We start from the raw sequence: 18,585 nt of genomic DNA on the forward strand, positions 1-18,585 counted from the left end.
AACTGCCTCCTGTCTGACTCTTGCCTTTGCCATTGCCTCCGTCCCCATTTGCCATCGCCTCCGCCTTCGATCTGCCGTCATACGGGTCATACTGGCTCAACGGCAGGAAGACCACGGAACCCACGTGGGTTTTACATGGGACGCACCACGGTGCGCATGTTTAACACACGACTTAATAAACGTTTTCTTTTTGATTTGCTCATTTGGTTTTTTTATTTGGTTGTTTGTGCCGATATTACCCTTTAATAATCTGAAATGGCTGGAATGGACGAAAAACCGGCAACAATCAAACGTTTTATATCCATACTAAATCAGTTAATTAATAATGACAAGCAAAAAGATAATGATGGGTGGCTTCTCTCTTCTCATATTTATCATGTCTTATTTATTTTTACCAATTTGTCTTTATTTCTAATAATTCAAAGTTCCAAAAGAAGTCAATTAAGCTTGTACAACTGTTTATTTTTAATAGTTATATCAATTTTTCTTAATTTAATCCAGAATCACCAAAAGAAGTCAAAAATCTGCACGTACAGCTTTATAGATAAAATTAGCTAATTAATATTGAGAAGCAAAAAAGAAACGAAAAGGGATGACTTGTCCTTTCTTGGATGAATGGACTATATCACATCACATTTATATGTTGTCAACTTTATAAGATTTCATTCTGATTTACTCATTTAAATGAGTAAAAGTATATTTGTAACATTTTAGCTTATGGCAATTTAAAACACCAAAAGAATTCAAAAACTTACAATTTTATAAATTTTTAAACTATAAATTTTATATTTAATATAGAAAAAAAAATAGTGGGTGTTTCTCTCTTATCTTAACTATATCACATCTCCTGATTTATTTATTTGTACCAATTGGTCTTTGGTTTTATTAATTCAAAGTACCAAAATAAGTCAATTAAAATCAACAATTGATTTTTGGAATATTTGTATCAATTTTCCTTAATTTACTTCAAAACTATTAAAATAACTAAAAAATCTGCAAGTACATTTATATAAATAATAAATTAGCTAATTAATATTGAGAAGAAAACAAAAAGGAAACAAAAAATAGATGATTTGCCTTTTCTTGGATGAATGGACTACCTAACATCACAATTATAAGTTCATTTAAATGAGTAGAATTATATTTGTTACATTTAGTTTTAGCTTATGGCAATTTAAAACACTAAAATAATTCAAAAACTTTCACGAGCCATTTTATAAATGCTTAAGCTATAAATCTTATTGTTGTATAAAAAATAAATCTATTAATTTTGACAAAAAATAATGGATGATTGTTTTCTCTTCTTATATTAACTTTATCACATCACATGAGTTACTGATTAGTAAATTTGTCTTTGATTTTAATAATTCAAAGTACCAAAAAAGACAATTTGTTTTTTTTTTTTTTTAAATAATTATGTCAATTTTTCTTAATTTAATCCAAAAAAAGTAATAATTCAGTGCCACTAAAAGTCAATTAAATGAATAGATCTTTATTATTTGAAATTTGTAAAAATTTTTCTTAACTTAAGAAATCAAAAAAGTACCAAATTAAACGCTTCGGTTAATAAGAAACCTTGTTTCTTTTGTGATGTTTGTTCGTATTGTTATATTTTTCAGATAACAAGTGGTTTCAAATTCCTTCTTAATCATGGTTGTATTCATTAATTAGGAATTTCGTTTCAATGGTGGTATTTTTAATTAGGTTTATTTGATTAAAAGCGGTTTAAACGTCTCTTAACAATATCGTAAAAACTGGTGATTCATTTAAATTTTTTATCAATTTTAAGATTTTATATAAATTGAAATAATTGTGTAATAAAAAGTGACAAAGTTAAATCGAATTTTTATTAATAATATATATAGATACAGGTTAGCACAGCTGCTGAAGTTAAATACAAGTAGTAAGCACCAAAGTAGGGTATGATTAGTTCTCAATTTAAATATGTTAAAAGATATAAGACACTAAACAATCATCCCCGTACATGTATGATACTACAAGGCCTCTTATCACACACTGTAGAATAATATATTCTATGTTTTTTTTATATTGATATGTCAATATTGTCATTTTATAATTACAATTGGGTTGTAAATTATTAACTCAACTACATAGAACATAAATACGTAGCACGTAAAAAAATCGTATGGGTTATACAAAAATACTTTTTTTTTGTTTCCTAATTTTTAACGTAATAAAAACAAAATGTAATTCACTAATAAATTCACAACCAACTGTATGTAAAGCTACAAGTACTCTTTGTACATATAAAATTTCAAGTGCTGATACAAAAATATTTTCCATTTTTATTAACTTACTAGCGTGATAATTCCGATAGGAAAAAAATATATGTATATATAGAAAAGACTGCACAAGGAAGTTACCAAAATGGAAAATGGCAAGGTGATGTATTTTATGGATTCTTAAACAAAATGCAAAAAAACACAAAACAATATTATACGCTCAGAGATTCAAAATATGGACGTTGTTTATACACCCCGTATTTTTCAGGACTATATATAAATAAACTATACTTTTTTATCACATAAAATCTGTTCATCTCAACAATTTTGTTCAACAGTATAATATTGTTAAATGTTCGTGTAGGATCTCGCGTCGTTTCAACATAAAACGGTTAAAAACCAACAAGATCTCATTTCAAACAGCTATAAATTTATTGAGAAAAATTTAGCAAAAACTTATGCAACATATCACATGACAATTTTCTTTTTATCAAAAACGTTAATAAAGTAACACCTATTCAGCCAATGGCACAAATGCATATAACCTCACAGCCAAATCTTACGAAAATTTTCAAATACTGTTGACTTTACAAAATCTTAATCTATATATATTTTAAGAATGTAACTTTATAATGGCCGTGATAGGTGCTACCTGGGAAGAAAATTACATACATATTAAAAAATCTGAGATATTTACACTATAATTACAGACAAATTTACAATTATACAAGTGAGTTTGTTTTTCAAAAACTAATCATTGTTCCACAATGATATATATCTCTAATTTCAAAAAAGAAAACACTGAATATCAGTCAAAATATTTCCCTCTGTTCTTAAGCTTTCATTAGTATCTAAATTTAAAAAAATGGTACGGTTAGTTTTCGGCAATGAATGCTCAAGACGTCCGAGTATTACAAAATATCAATCGTATATGGAAAAAGTATACAAACAAAAATCGACACAAAACACAAACCAATTAATTGTATACGGAAAATTACACCTTAAATAATACACAAACGAAAACGCAAAACAATAATACTCGAGTAAAGGAACCATATAAAAAAGATATAATGTATATAATATAAATTCTAGTCAACTACACGGAAATTTTGAAAAAATTGAGGAAATGTTTCATACTGAATATCAGTTAAGAAATTTACGGCATTTGCGTGAGCCACATGTGCAAGGAATCTTGTCCTCTTCAAATGGAAACTTATAGTCGTATGTAAGTTCTTCACCACTTAAAATTCGTCTTAAAGCAAATATTATTATGTGCTTGTGACCCAGAATCTCCACCACTTTTGAATAACAATTAGGCTGAAACAAACAATTTTAATTAATATATGATATAAATGAAAAAAATATTAATGTAAAATATTCGATACCGGAAAAAATCTCTAATTAGCAGTAAAGTCTTTGCCATCTTGGTAACGCTGAATTAATTTTTTTTTACAGTTTTACTTCAGCCAATGATTAAATAATTATAACAAAAGAGCATTCTATTATCCAAATAAATATTTATTATTATATAATAAGATTTTTGTATTAAATTGTATATATCATTTGAAAGCTTCATTTCAAAAGCTATATATATTATTATTATTATGTTATTTTAAGTTAAAAGGTACTTTGCATTATGGTAAAGATACTGAATACTTACATCACACGAGTGATTGATAAAACGTGCGGCGTTTCCTTTCATCGTAGCATCCACGACAAAATTATCGTCCACTCTGAACATGTAGCAGCCAATACCTTTCGAATTGTAGTACTTCTCCCGTTTATCCGTCAAAATAGACCTGATCACCTGTAATAATTCATTTAGAGACAAATCTTCCAGAAAAAACAATGTATTTTACCTCTCCGGCGTATTCGATGACCATTTCCCCGGACTCAATATCTTTAAGGCAAAACAAACCCTTCCCATGAATGCTGGACCTGAAAACACCCACGGTTTGCTTGGACGTCAGCTTTAGCTGCCTGAACCTCATGGCCATGGGTAAGTTAGTAACGGAGCCTCTCCTGAAATAAATAGTTTTGTTAACTAAATTTACAGTGTTTGTTGATTGTTCTTACCTTGGCAGCACTTCAGTCTCGGAGGAGACGTCCGGACTCCTGTGCTTGGACGACAGCCACCCGAACATGTCGTACTCCTTCCGTTCCCGCTCCAAGGGCGCACACCGGATTGACCCGAAACTGTGACCGGTCAGGAACTCGTCCTCCAGCTCCTTGGAATGCGGCGGGAAGCTGAACGTCGGCTTGTACTTGCTGCACTTGGTCGCGCCGGGCAGCTGTTCGATCAAGTACTTCATGGCGGCGTTCTTCAGTCCGCTTATCGGCACGTTCATCGAGACGTTGGAAGTGGGAAGTGGGGCCATGTTGTGAGCCGCACGTGCCGCCTGCACCGCCTCGATGACTTTGTCCCACAGATCGGAGATCGAAGTCGACGAGTATTTGAATCCGTCTTTGGTTTCCATCGTGTACACGATCATGGGGTTGTCGTTCTCCTTTTTACTGCCGTTCGATTTGGTTACTGGCTCTAGTTTTTCGATCTTCTCGTCCTGCTTGTTCTTCTCGACCAGAGGTAGAACGTTTTTGAGCTTAAACGGGGCCACGTGGATTGAATTGCTTACTTTGTATGTGCCATCTTGGCCTTGCTTGTGGAACACCAGTTTTAACGACTTTTCGCTCTTGTGCTCTTCCGTTTCTTCTTCCTGCTTTACTTCTTTAACCAGCTCTGGCGGTGCTTTTGGTTTTTTGTCCTCTTTAGTCACTTCTGTTGCTTTAACAGGTTTGGGTTCTAATATTTTTATGTCTTGTATGATTATTTTGGATGGTTTAGCCTTAGGCTCCTCAGGCTGAGGTGGAGGTGGAGGCGGAGGCTCCACGTTAGGAGGTGGTGGAAGGGGTGGAGGAATGACGGGAGATGGTGGTGGTGGCGGAGGTGCAGGTATCACCGGTTCAATTTTTAAATCTTCCACGGGTACTTCTTTGGTTTCCTCTATCACTGGGTTGTCAATGTCGTCGATTAACTTGGGCATTTCCAGGACCTTAATTTCCTTCATTGGAGGGCTGATGGGTTTGTGTTCTTCCATTTTAATCTGTACTATTGGGGGTGGTTGAATTTTATTCACCTCCTCGTACTTGAAGTACATGTACTTTTTAACCTCTTCGAATTTGCTGTTTTGCACCTTTTTGACATCTTCATACTTGATATGGGATATGATCTTTTTGGGTTCCTCGATGATTTGCTTTTTGGCCTCCTCGACGACGAACTTTTTGTGTTCCTTTTTCGTGGGCATTGGCAGTACTCGACTCATCGGTCGACTCTGGGTGGAAGTGGGCGGCTTGGGTGTCGGCACAACTATGTTCGTGGGTATACCTTGCTCAGGTACGAAGGGAGCCGTCGGCAGGGTGATGCTGTGTGTCGCCGACGTGGTGACCGTGGCCGGTTTGTGTGATGTAACGGATTGTGAGTAGTTGATCACAGATTGCGGTTGCGTTTTGATCTCCTGCTGCGGCAGTATGTTGCTCACAACCGTGTTAATCGGCTGGCTTTGCGAGTACTGAGGCACCTCGATGGCCTGGGAGTTGACCAGCTGTCCCGGATTGACTAGTACGAAGCTATTGGAGGAGACGTCCAATACTGGCTCTAATTTGCTGGTCTGGAACACCTGCGTCGTCGTCGAGTAGCTGCTGTTGGCGGTCAGGACGCCGGGCACGGTGGTCGGCAGGAATTGTTGCGACTGCATCACCGTGTTTTGAACGATCGTTTCGAATCCGTAATAGACGGGTTGTACGGTTTGAGGCGCCCATCCCAAGGAACCGTTGCTGTCCAGCACCAGCTGGTTCTCGATGACGCGGGGCTGCTGGATGATCATGGTGGGCTGGAGGCCGGGCACGATGCTGATGAGGTTGTTATCCGGTTGGAGTTGGACCAGGGGTTGTGTGGGTAAAGTGGCGTTGACTTGAGGTGCGATAGTTGCTACATATTGAACATTTTGACCAGTTTGCTGTTGGAACGCGTCAACAAACGGAACAAAATTAGTGGACGGCAAATGCTGAACTATCACCGGGGATGTTGTTGAGTTCTGCAATAATTTTATAAAATATTTAATAAAGTAAAAACAAAAAAAATATATTTTGGAAGCATTTAATTTATTTAGAAAAAAAGAAAACATCTGGAGTATAATATTTTTATATATAACATTTTTTTATTTATTTAATGTTAAAAATTCGATATATTGTCGAAGAATAATTTAGGAAAATAGTAAAAAATATTTATACAAAATTCTTAGAGATGTTGAATTGTTGAATATTCGACGTTATTTTTACATAACAAATTTAATTTAATCCCGTAATAAATACAATAAAAACTTTGTAGAAATGTTTAATTGTCGTTAATATTCACAGAAATTAAATTTGCAGACATTCAATAACAAAAATATTGTTGCCATGAAAGAACTTGTTATTAACTACAAAAAAGATAATTCCAGTCTGACTGTAATAAAGAGTATTTCTCAGCAGCAAGTCTAAACATGCCTTGGAACTCAAGGGCCTTGTGTACTCTGAACTTTAATTAATAATATATTTATTTTTTGTTTATTTAATGTCAAAAATTCAACATTTTATTGAAGAATAATTTAGGAAAATAGTAAAAAAAATCATATCATAAATACAATTCTTAGATTGATATTGAATTGTTGAATATTGTTAGTTATTTTTATTTAATTTTAATTAGTAGACAAATTAAATCACCAGACATTCAATAACAAAAATATTATTAAGAAGCATTTTTGTTCCGACTCCTATTGTCTTAAGAGTTTTAATTTGCTACGTTCTCCACCCATCATTTTTAAGGTAATGATCCAATTAAACCTCTTAAAACAATAGAAAGCTTAAATAAAAATACTTCTCAATTACAAATTTTGTCTGTCTAATATTATTGAAACAAAAGAATTTATTACAGTTAAATAGAAAAAAGATTCTTCCAATTTGACTATATAATCTAAATCATTTTTCAGTGCAAAGGATTTATGTACTGGAACCTCTTGGTCAACACATTATTAGAAGATACTTATTAAAAATGTATTTCGGTTCTGGTACCTCTTGATCGACATATCATTGGAACATATTCATCAAAAATTTCATCTAAAAGCTTTACTTCAGTTCTGGCACGTCTGGAACATCCTTTAATGTTTCTGTACTATTGAACTTCTGAATGGCTTTATTACTTCTATTACCTCCTCAATTGTATTAGCTATTGATCTAGTTAAGGGTCTGATTAAATTATCCATTTTTGGTACTTACTACCAACCAAAACTGACCTGATTTAAAATGATTGTGTCCCCATCCTCGTAGTGTCTTTTGGCAGCGATTGTTCGACTCCTGGCCCGCGCCTTGATGGTTTTCTGTGCTATAACCGTCGGCTTGGCCACCGGTTTCACCCACTGCGTCGTAGGAACGTTAACAGTCTGCATCAACGGATTAGTCGTTATGATTTTACCGTTCAACGCGAACTGATTTTGAGGTGTGACGTTCAAAATTGGAGTCACGTTGTTGCTGAACGGCACTGATTGTATCGTAACCGACTGCGGTTGAAAATCTAACGGCTGTTGTAACGTTGATGGCTGGTTTATCTGTATGGAGCCTTGGTTTATTGAAATCGTCTGGTTTAAGAGTTGATTTCCGGCATTTAAAATCGAGGTGTTGGGGCTGACTTGAATGCTATTCGATTGTAGTTGTAAGGGTTGATTAACGCAAAGTGGTACCGTTTGGTTAACGCAATACTGAGCTGGCTGTGATGACATGTGATTGTCGCCTATCGTCAAGGCGGGATGATTAATGGTGTACGAGTTGTGTGATGCGTCGGTGACTTGTTGATTCAAGTTCATGGGTGCCACCGTGTTAACTGGCACCGTCATGTTCTGAATCATCTGCTTTTGCTGTATGGGCTGCGACATCTGCAAAGGAATATCCGTGTGAGGCATCGATATCAGCTCCGTCGATTTAGCCGTGACAAAAGTCTGAGTATTTAATACTGAAGTGTGAATCTCGTTTTGGTACGACTCGTAGGACGTCAGTACGACTGATGAAGGCTCGTCTAAGCGTTCCACGACGGGTTTGCTGAGGACGATCATGTTGTTGTCCAGTTCCGAGTCGCTTTCGCTGGTGCAAAGCACCTCGCACGTGTCCAAGTGACGTTTGTAACTGGCCTGGGTGCGATAAGTACACTGGCATTTCTCGCAAGTTACCGGCTCTTCACCCACCGGATTGCCCCATGGATCCACCCCGGTGCCGGTGGGTGAGCCACACTCGCTGCTGCTGCTGTCGTCGCAGTTACCGTCGACCTGCAGCAGTTGAAAGAACATGTTGTTCTCCCGCGTTGCTGCGGCCATTTTCCGTTTCTTTATTGCTGGCGGGAGGGAACTGTCCAGCTTACAACTCAGGGTTAAACTGCAGGACCGCTGTTGCCCTCTGGACTTGGAAAATTGCTCGAGCTTGTTGATTTGGGGCATCACTTCGGATTTGCTCCGCCTTAGCTCTTTGGACGACTTCATGTCCATGTCTAAATTGTCGTCGTCGCCCAGCTCTAGCTTGTTGTCCATGGAAAACGCCAGAGATGCAGGAAAAATGTCTTGTACCGATATTCCGTCCAGCAAGTCGTGTGGTATTTCCTCCAGGATGGCGTTGGTTAGCTCTGGTGAAAGCAAATCAGCCCCATTTTGAGGTTCTTCATCGTCTTCGTAGTCCAGGACTTCCGACTTTTTCTTGTCGATGTCCTTTTGCCAAACGTATAACTCTTTAAGGATTTTCTCCACCTCCGGCTTGGACAAAGAGTGATCCACAGTAAAATTCTTGTCTACAATCGTAGAGCTGCAGTGAGTGCTTAAAACTGACGTTGTAATGATGTATGGAACCAGTTTCCAGGGATCAACAGTTGACCAGAAGAGCCGGGTGCAAACAAAGCCCATGGGAATAATAACATCAGGATAATCCGATACCAGTGGATTAACCTTGCCGAGATTCTTGACGCACAATGACCCAACCATGAAGTTAACCCGTTCCATATCACAGTATTTCCTCTTCTTCTTGTCGACCTCCACGAAAACCGACCTGTAAATGTCGAACTCCTTTGGTGAGGTCAACGGATGGCTTTTCTTCGGTACCTCGTGGGTGGAACAGTATACGGTTTTGTCATGCATGAACTGGCATTTCGAGTTTTGGGCGCATTTGAAGTGGTAGGTCTCGTAGCAACCTTTGAAGCAACAGCCGACACTCGCACCCTTCTGCTTACAGCTTGAGCATCTGATCATTCGACCTCTGGATAAAGCACTTTGGACGTTTTGCAGAGAACCGTCGATCTCCTCGTATACTTCTGACGACCATAGGGCACAGTTGGCGTGTACCCATTCGTTCTGCCCGCAATACAACAGCCGTGACTCTTCGTAGTTGTAGCCATCGCCTGTGATCTTACAAAACGAACACATCCTCGTGTCTATTGTTTCATATTCAACTTGTACACGGTCTTCTTCCTTCACCGCGTTGCTCTGAGATTCCTCCTTTGTCGCTGCCTCGTTTTTACTCGGCTCTTCTTGGCAACCGTTGATTTCGTACCAGGGAAAAATCGAATGGAATATCGAACGGTAGATCTTTTTCAACTGCTCCGAATGCGTGTTCTCCAGGGCTTCCTCCATGTCTTTGTTGAACTCCCTAACGGAACAGTACTCGTTGGAGTTGAGCTTGTTCTTTATGTCAACCATGGAGAGACCATGTAACGTGCTGGCCAAACTCTCCGACTCAGCCTTCATCTGCAGCTCGTTCTCTTCGAACGAATAGATCTTATTGATGTCGGCGACACTTTTGCTGCAATTGTTGTTGTCCACGTCCATGGCCGCTTCGGAAAACTGCAACTTCCGGACGTTGGTGATTGACTTGTGACAAGGGGAATGATTATTCAAAGGACTCCACTTCAGGGTGGTCCTCGCCGTTTTGTTTTTACTCAACAAACGGATGAGGTGATGGAAACTGGACTTGATCTCCGCATCTATGGCCTTCCTCCAGGTCTGTTCCTTCGTGCACAAGGCACAAATGTACTCGACGGACTCGGGAAGGATCGCCAGGATTTGGTAGTGCTCCTCGGACAGCTTCTCGCACTGCGAGTGCACCCATTTGTTGCACTTGGAGCATTCCATCATCTGTAACGTAACAGGTGTCAGCTTAGTGGGTCAACACCAATAAAAATAAACCTACCTTTGCACAACATTCGTTCTCGTCGTAACAGTGTTGGCAAATCGGACAGAAGTTGCCCTCTTTTCTGAGTTTAAAACATGTGATGCACAAGGGAAGATTCCCCACGAACTTGGTGATGTTCTCTGAACCACAACTTTTGCACCTCAGACATTTTGAGCAAACCTACGAAAGAAATCGACGTAATTTTTTTGAACCCCATCAGCAGCAGTCAACTTACGGTTGGTTGGTCCAGGCTGTTGTTCCACTTGTTGTTGAAACACTCCGGATGGTAGGCCTTCATGCACTTCTGACAGTTGATCTTCTGTCTGTCGCTCTGATTGCACTCCGGACAAACGGTGCACTTAGGACACACCCAAAGATTCTGCCGTATATTGCTGTGGGATCTCTGTTCCAGACAGAACGAATGGTACGATTCACAACACATGGAACAATAAATTAAGTAGTCACGTCCTCCACTCCCACAGAGGAAGCATATGGAGGGCATAGTGAACGGTTCCGACGATATTAGACAGTAGCCACTTTGGCAAATCTCGTCGGGGTCGTAGCCCTCCCAGAAGTCGATGGAGATCCCATTCTGACTGTCATAATGGGTCTGTTTTCTGTCCGAAGGTCGTGCCTGAATTGTTAAAATAATTTGCTAATTACCAAGTGAAATGTTTGCCTAAATAAATAATAATTATGAAAAACTACTATAAAATACTGACGATACATTGTAATAAATAATTTTATGCTTGACTAATGCAATAATTTAATTCAATGTATAAAACAATTAATGTTACAACAATTTTATCGTTCTAACAAGTATGACAAATCAAATTCTAGTTACAAAACTCATAAAACCCTTTCGTCACAACGATTTAGTAACTGTGGCTTAAATTTACATACCTCTGAGGCTTGTGCTTTTTGATTCCTCTCCCTCCGGACACTCGAAACAGAAGCTGCACTCATCATCATCTGTATTTTGATCTTATCACCTTCTGATGAATCAGTCTCACTAGAATTCGAGTCACTTTTATTGCCACTCTTTTCAGGCACACTTTTTTCTACAATCACCGGTTTGTCCTTGTCTTCGGTTTCAATTGGCTGCTCTGTAGGATCACTTTTCTTCTCTTCAGCGCCAAAAGTGGCCAATGGCTGGCCCAAAACAATCGACGCACTTCTGCATACGTGTTTAACACGGGGACCTTTGAGGTCGATTTTTTGACGTTTTATGTCTGAATTGGGTGCAGGTACGACTGGTGCCGGTGCTACTGGGGGTGGTTCAACTTTATTGCTTGTTGGATTTCTAAATCTGAGTGGTCGTTGTGTAATCGTTGTCTCGATAACTTTGTTGTCGACTTTGGTGTCAATATTTTCAATATTGCTTTGCCACAGGGACGAGTTGTTAAAAACAATGTCAGGCCCTTTCATGTTTTCAGGCAACATTTGTAATAAATTGTGCTTTAGACTCAGAGGCATTTGAAATGAACGAAGGCACATCTTTAACCAACAAGCAGGACACCGCGCTTTATAAGCGCACCGGATCAGTTTCCACTGCTGACTACGCACTATCGGAGGAACATGGCACATTCCTTGGCCTTTAAGGCAAACTAGAGAATTCACACCTTTCCCGCAACTCTGTCTTTTGATCATCTTAGAGATGAACTTCCTACACGACTCACAGCTATAAATGTTGAATTTCCTGGCTTGTTTCACAAACCTATAGAACCGAACTGCACCACAAACACCACAAGTAACCGTCCCTGGTGGTGAACCATTGTTTAAGTTGCTCGAGAACGGCCCCTCCGGCCCGCTGGGGGCCTGGGTGTGAAGTTTGAGTCTCGCCTGTCGCAGCACGACGCGTCCAGGCTTTTCGACCACTGGTTCACTAGTACTAGTACTACAGCTGCCTGAATTTTCCCCGCACTGTTCGTCAGACGACGGTTTGCTTTTGTCCTCATCTTGTTTGACGCAATGCTTCTTGGTGATGACTTTCTTTTTCACTGTTAGAGATTCATTCAGATCTACATTGATGAACCGCTTGTTAGGTTTGATCACACGTGATGAGTGCACACTTCTGGTTGGTAAAACAAATTTTCCCACTAAATTGTTGGCCTCCTTCTGCGAGTTGGTTCTAGTTGGAGTCGTTGCGGTGGAGAAACGGACTGACCGACGTGATAGTTTTGTGTTCCTTGTTGTTTTAGTGGTTAGCTTTGTTTTTATTGTTGTTTTGCCGCAGATTTTGGTCAAGAGGCTCCTTTTCGATGCGTTTTTGTTCCGCAAGGAGCTTTGCATTTTTCTAGTCAGTCTTCTTTTGATTGAAACTTTTGTCTTCAAAACATTGTCATTGACAGTACTTTCACTGTCGTTTTCGGAAATATCCTCATCCTAAAATGGAAATTCGTTATGAAATATCAACAGATTATTGTTGTGCAATTGTAACGGGCACATTTCGCGTTGTTATTGTCGAATTTAAAATGTTTACCTGTTTGTTTTCTGCAACAGACTCAACTGTCACTGCATTACATGTATCAACATTTGTTGTTTCTCCTGTTGGTGGCAGAACATTGACCCTTTTCCTGTTTGTATGCTTTGAGGGCTTTCCCGGAAATTTTGATCGCCCCATTTTCGGTGTTCTTTAATAGATTACATCTTATTTCACTTAAAATTTACATTGAAAGCATCACGCATTCATCGCGTATAGAAACAATCAGAAATTGGTCCGTCGGTAATGCAGTGTACGGCGTTGTTTGAAACTGTCAAACAAAACGGACCGCCAACATCATACGCACACGGAACGCGTAAATACGTTACAAAATCCAATTTGAATTTAAATTTGTTATTTGACGAAATATCCAATTAGTACGAGTTTTAATTTTGAGTAAATATAAGTAAATATCCATTACAGGTTAATGTGCGCTGTTGTAATTTAATAAAGAAATGCGTGTACTTTGAGTTGCCTAATTATTTTAGATATTTATTTAACTTTTTAAAAATATATTGGCATTACCATTTTTATGATTTTTAATTTTTTAAGATACTATAAACAAGCTTTTAATCTTTTTAATAATATTTTAAATAAATTTATTCATTGTGTATCCAATAAAAATGTAAAACATGTAATTTTGCAGTGCGAATAATGTTTTAACCCTTTAAAACGACTCCATCCAAAAGAACACAACATTGGCGTTGGTAAGTTCTAATTAATATTTAAATGTGAAGCACAAAATCAAAATTTATATTTATTTTAAAAAAATATATCAGTATAAAATGCATTATAAATATGTTGTGTTGGAACTATGGTAGGGGTGGCAAACAAATGTATCTTTGTTTATCATTTTGTGAATTTTATAAAGTAACAATAAAATTAAAAATAGGTTATAAATATGCCTTTTTAAATTTTTAATAATAGCTTTATTGTCCAACATATATAATATAAAAATTAAATACAAATTATTATCTGTCTACTTTTAAATACAATACAATAACATATCTATTGATATCACTGTAAATAAAAAATTGCACTATTTACGGTAAATATATGTATTAAAAAAAACTTTTAACTGGCACTAAACATTTTTTGAAGTGAAATATCTTAATTATTTTTTGAATATACAATGGAATGGAAAAGATGTCATAAATATTATTAAACATCTGGCTCAAAAACATTTACTTTGATAAAGTTCAACAAATTTAAATGTGATATGGTGAATTACTTTTTCAAACTGTTGTGTGGCCCATTTAAAAGGTACTGCGAGGCGTTACAGGCTGGTAAGGGACTTTTATACAAAATCCAAAAACTTGTCTAGCTTATTTTTCAGCCCCCTAAGTGAGGATTACCCAATTTTTTTCAAACGGCAGTGGAGGTTAATTCTCCTCACATTACTACTTAGTTTTTCTATATTGAAATACTCATTTAGAAAATTATAGGGCTTTGAAAAAATTTGGGGTACAAATGACATTTTTAATATTTGTACGTAAAATATCTTGAATTAGTTTCTGAAAATAGAATGGAAAAGGTGCCATAAACATTATTACCATTTCCCCAATTCTATTTTCAAATTTATTATTTTATTATTATTATTATGCAAGATGATTATTCTGAAGTACTTGTCCGAAAAAATGCTTTCCTTCAAGCGTAAATTATTAAATGACGCGATGAATCATTTATTAAGAATACCCAAATTTAGAACGCACGTGTTTCATAAGAACTACACATAACGATTTAAGTTTACTATTGTTTATATTAACAAGATTTTGTTTATGAATTCGTTATACTCCAGGTGTTGTAGTGTTTATCTGTTGCCACAAGATTATCAACTGTAACATATTACAGACACAAACTATGCACAAAGTTTAATTTACTGAAATACTTGCCTGTTCTTTCGTAGCTTTTGACGGGGAAATAAACACAATTACCTAAATATTGATATGTAATTAAGAAAAATACAAATTGACAATAATAGGTAGCACAAACTTGTAATTGTTCATAAATAATGATAATATATATCCATGTTAATATTAATAATAAATATACAGTATGGAGCAACTATACAACAATAGTGTTTCTATGCATATAAAATATTCAACTAACTGCCAGTATCATCATCTAGAAACTCTACATGCGTAAAAGGAAAATAGCCAGTTTTGCCGTTGAGAGTTCCTTCCCACTGACCATTAATATTCATCTTCGTAACCATCAGTATATCACCAATTTCTAATTTTAAAGCAGTCTCATCGTAAGCGTTCGGCACTCGTACCTGCTTCACACGGGCTCTCGCTGGTAATTTCCTCTGTAACAAATTCCAGTATTTAGTGGTAGTTTTGAAACCAACAATTCAGCAAGTACCTGTATTTGGCTCCGCCTTCCACTCTCACTTTGACTCCCGCTGCCCGTTATGGGCTCCCCTGAACCCGGCCTTGGAATATCAATTGGTGACTGATTCTCATCAATCTAAAATTAAAAATGGAACGCATTTAAACAAGGACGAGGAAGGAAGTGACATATAACTGTATATCAATCAACCACATGATAAATAGGACTTACTTTCTGTACATACGGAACTGGAATTAAGCCTGTCTTTCCCTCACTTGTTTTAGCTGTCCACCACTGTTCTTCATCCTTAAACACTATGGTTAATATATCTCCCTTTCTAAAGGATAGGTCATCTTTTTCCTGCAACAAAAATGATTTGTTGAATGCTAAGACGTGAATAAACGTGATTCAGGGTCTACGAAATTTCTGAAAGTCACTGAAACAATTGAATTTTTAAAAATCATCAAACATCTCAGATATTGATAAAGTTAATTATTTTTATTATTAGCCTGTCACCAGGACAATGAACATGTGATAAAATTCATTTATGTAAAGTGATTAATATTAATCATCTCCCTAATTTTTTTGTTGTTAAATTATTTTACTTTTTTAAGAACACTTTTTTTTAATTTTTTACTTATACCTTTATGTGATTAGAATTAATTAAATACTTTTTAGTATATTCATTTTTTCGTGAACGATGAAAATAGTTTTTTATATTCCATTTTTGAGTTTAAAACTTCATTAATCATTTCCTTAGTTTTTTATAAATGATTTATATTTAATTGTTTAGGAAAACACTTCTTTTAATTTTTACTTATACTTCTATGTAATTAAATTAATTAAATACTTTTCATGTACTATTCAAGGAAAATCATATGTTTAAAACTTGCATTATATGTAATTTTTTAATAATTATTAATGAAATAACTCCAATAATGTAAACAACAATTGATTATTTAACATTAATAAACATAATGCACACAATAAGTAATAATATAAAATATTAAATAACACTATTAAGCATTGTCTACAGAAGAACAATAATACTGCTTATTAATCAATTATTTTAACAAACAAATCCTTATCTAAAAAGAGATAAAACAATAAAATGACTTACCTGACTCTCAAAATCAAATTTCGCAATAACTTTTTCAACTTTTTTAGAAGCAGGTCTAATAAGTGGCGTTGTATCTAAATAATGAAGCTTGTAGAAATTCAAAATCTTGGGCAAATCCGCAAAACATCTGTCCCCAATCCTATATTTAATGCTCTCTTTATTCTGAATTTTGTTTATAATATAATGACTGACTCTACTATCTTCCCTAAAACCATGTCATGCATATTAACTTGCTACTTAAAACACTGAAACCAACTTACTTAACACATAAAACATAATCACCAACAGAAGTAGCACTGTCCCGAACAAGAAACACACCGGCTTCCTTTTCACTCATTAACAAATCAGTGGCCTCCTGCCGATTGATGGCACCAAAGTACCAACTAAAACAAAAACGTGTCGTTGTACACGGGACGTTAACGTGCGTAACGCCACTCACCTGTCCCTGTTTTCATGATCGAATGATTGCAGACTCATCTTGTCTCTGGTTTCAGTACTTCAGTGATTGAGATTTACGAATGTAAATGCATGATATTTGTGTTGCAGCGTGCACTATTGGAAAGTAATCGAATGTCCATGTGATTTAGTGTAGTTTAACGGGGTGATTGGATTGTTTTTAATTAATCTTTCAGCAGTGGCCTAACCTTATTTTTACATTTTGTTAATTGAACCCTCATCACAAACTAGTTTGTACGAAAACTAGTCGTGCTGACACAATACGTGAACCACACTGTCCAGAATCACAAATCACACTGTTTACTGGTTAGTTACGGGTTTCATTGAGGTTTTTGTACATTATCTAGGTACTAATATGGCGGAACTCACAAATGTGTTCTAAACACAGACCAACAGACCATCGAACATCGATGGTTCTAAAGCCTGCGGTTCCCAACCAGTTTTTTGACGGATTTAAAAGGACGCGTCATCCATTAACAAATCGAATAATTAAAACACTGTTAACAGTTTCTTTTCACGGGACGTTTTATTTAGGAGATGCGTTGTTCGCTTTTTTATTAATTGTTTGCCGTTCCTTTTTTAACGAGACTGACATATGGTGTCTTTTGTTGCGATTTTCTATTTTACTATGTACTGAATGTGACCGGAATATTTACTTTTATTCTCGTTAATGCTGTTTATTAATCAAAAAAGTACATTATTTCTTTAGACGATTGAGAAAATATTTAATTTCATTAATTTGGAAATTGATTTATTTGTATTTAGTTCAGCAAAATGTTTTCAAATTTCATAGAAACGTAAAAGCATTAACATAATTTAAGATTATTCTGGTATATCCAATATTGAAATATTGTTATATGAATTCAAAAGAAACTAAATTAAAATATTGCACAAAGTTTGTGGGAGGATCAATATGCATTATAAATTTGTTAGTTAAAATATTTAAAATGATATCATATGAAATTATTAATTGTATGGGACGGATCATTATAAATTTTTAAGAAGAAAGTACTTTTTATAAATTAGCGGACATATATGCATTTTAATTTATATTAATAGAATTAAGTATAAACAATTTTATTTCGTATACAGTGTGGCCCATTTGAAACCTCATAAATTTTCATAATTTTATGGAAAAATTAAAAATCATATAATTCTTTTAAATTTATTTGGGTGATCCAAGTTTAATATATTTCGTTGAATCTATGCCTCGCCGGTTATATATGGGCTGTTATAATGATCAAAGCTGTTAAACAATTTTGATATATTGTTTAATAAATATATATATTTTTTAAATGTGTGCTGATTCTGTGTCCATAACTGTATATTTTGAACCTTTATAACTTGCCATAACATAAAAATTGAATCAATGTAATTTAAGCTTTTTACTTTAAAACAAACAAAAATTAATTAATCTATTGTATGAAATTAATTATTCGTTTTATTGAAGTTTGTGGGTGGATCAGTATGCAGTTTATTATTTTAAAAACTAACCAAGAAAGGTGAAAAACTGAATATATGCATACTAATAAAATTTAAATGATTAAATATAGAAATAGTAACACAATATTTTGAATTAAGTATTTTGCTATTTTTATGCAATATTTCGCTATTATTTAAATAATGCCTAAAATAGGTATTTGTATTTAATGAATTTACTTTAAACATTTTGAAATTCTTGTGACCACCACTGTATATTTTGAAATTTCTAAGAACAT

At 35.6% G+C, this 18,585-nt stretch overlaps 2 protein-coding genes across 2 annotated transcripts; both read right to left on the reverse strand.

The window, feature by feature from the left end:
• Positions 1-1,833: 1,833 nt before the first annotated feature.
• LOC109609440 (histone-lysine N-methyltransferase trithorax) lies at positions 1,834-13,153 on the reverse strand. The gene is made up of 9 exons (XM_049970700.1): positions 12,961-13,153; positions 11,382-12,863; positions 10,714-11,112; positions 10,497-10,658; positions 7,571-10,441; positions 4,320-6,334; positions 4,103-4,265; positions 3,904-4,050; positions 1,834-3,560 (listed from the first exon to the last, which is right to left on the reverse strand). Exons 1-9 carry the CDS (start codon positions 13,099-13,101, stop codon positions 3,387-3,389), a joined length of 7,554 nt encoding a protein of 2,517 aa, XP_049826657.1. The 5' UTR covers positions 13,102-13,153; the 3' UTR covers positions 1,834-3,386.
• Positions 13,154-14,895: 1,742 nt separating this feature from the next.
• On the reverse strand, positions 14,896-17,344 carry LOC109609462 (adapter molecule Crk). The gene is made up of 6 exons (XM_020026117.2): positions 16,851-17,344; positions 16,672-16,794; positions 16,412-16,616; positions 15,523-15,651; positions 15,325-15,429; positions 14,896-15,268 (listed from the first exon to the last, which is right to left on the reverse strand). The coding sequence occupies exons 1-6, from the start codon at positions 16,886-16,888 to the stop codon at positions 15,065-15,067; spliced, it is 804 nt and encodes a 267-aa protein (XP_019881676.1). The 5' UTR covers positions 16,889-17,344; the 3' UTR covers positions 14,896-15,064.
• Between the last annotated feature and the right edge of the window lie 1,241 nt (positions 17,345-18,585).

This window comes from Aethina tumida, chromosome 1, assembly GCF_024364675.1.
Source record: "Aethina tumida isolate Nest 87 chromosome 1, icAetTumi1.1, whole genome shotgun sequence".
In the NCBI taxonomy this organism is placed as follows: domain Eukaryota; kingdom Metazoa; phylum Arthropoda; class Insecta; order Coleoptera; family Nitidulidae; genus Aethina; species Aethina tumida.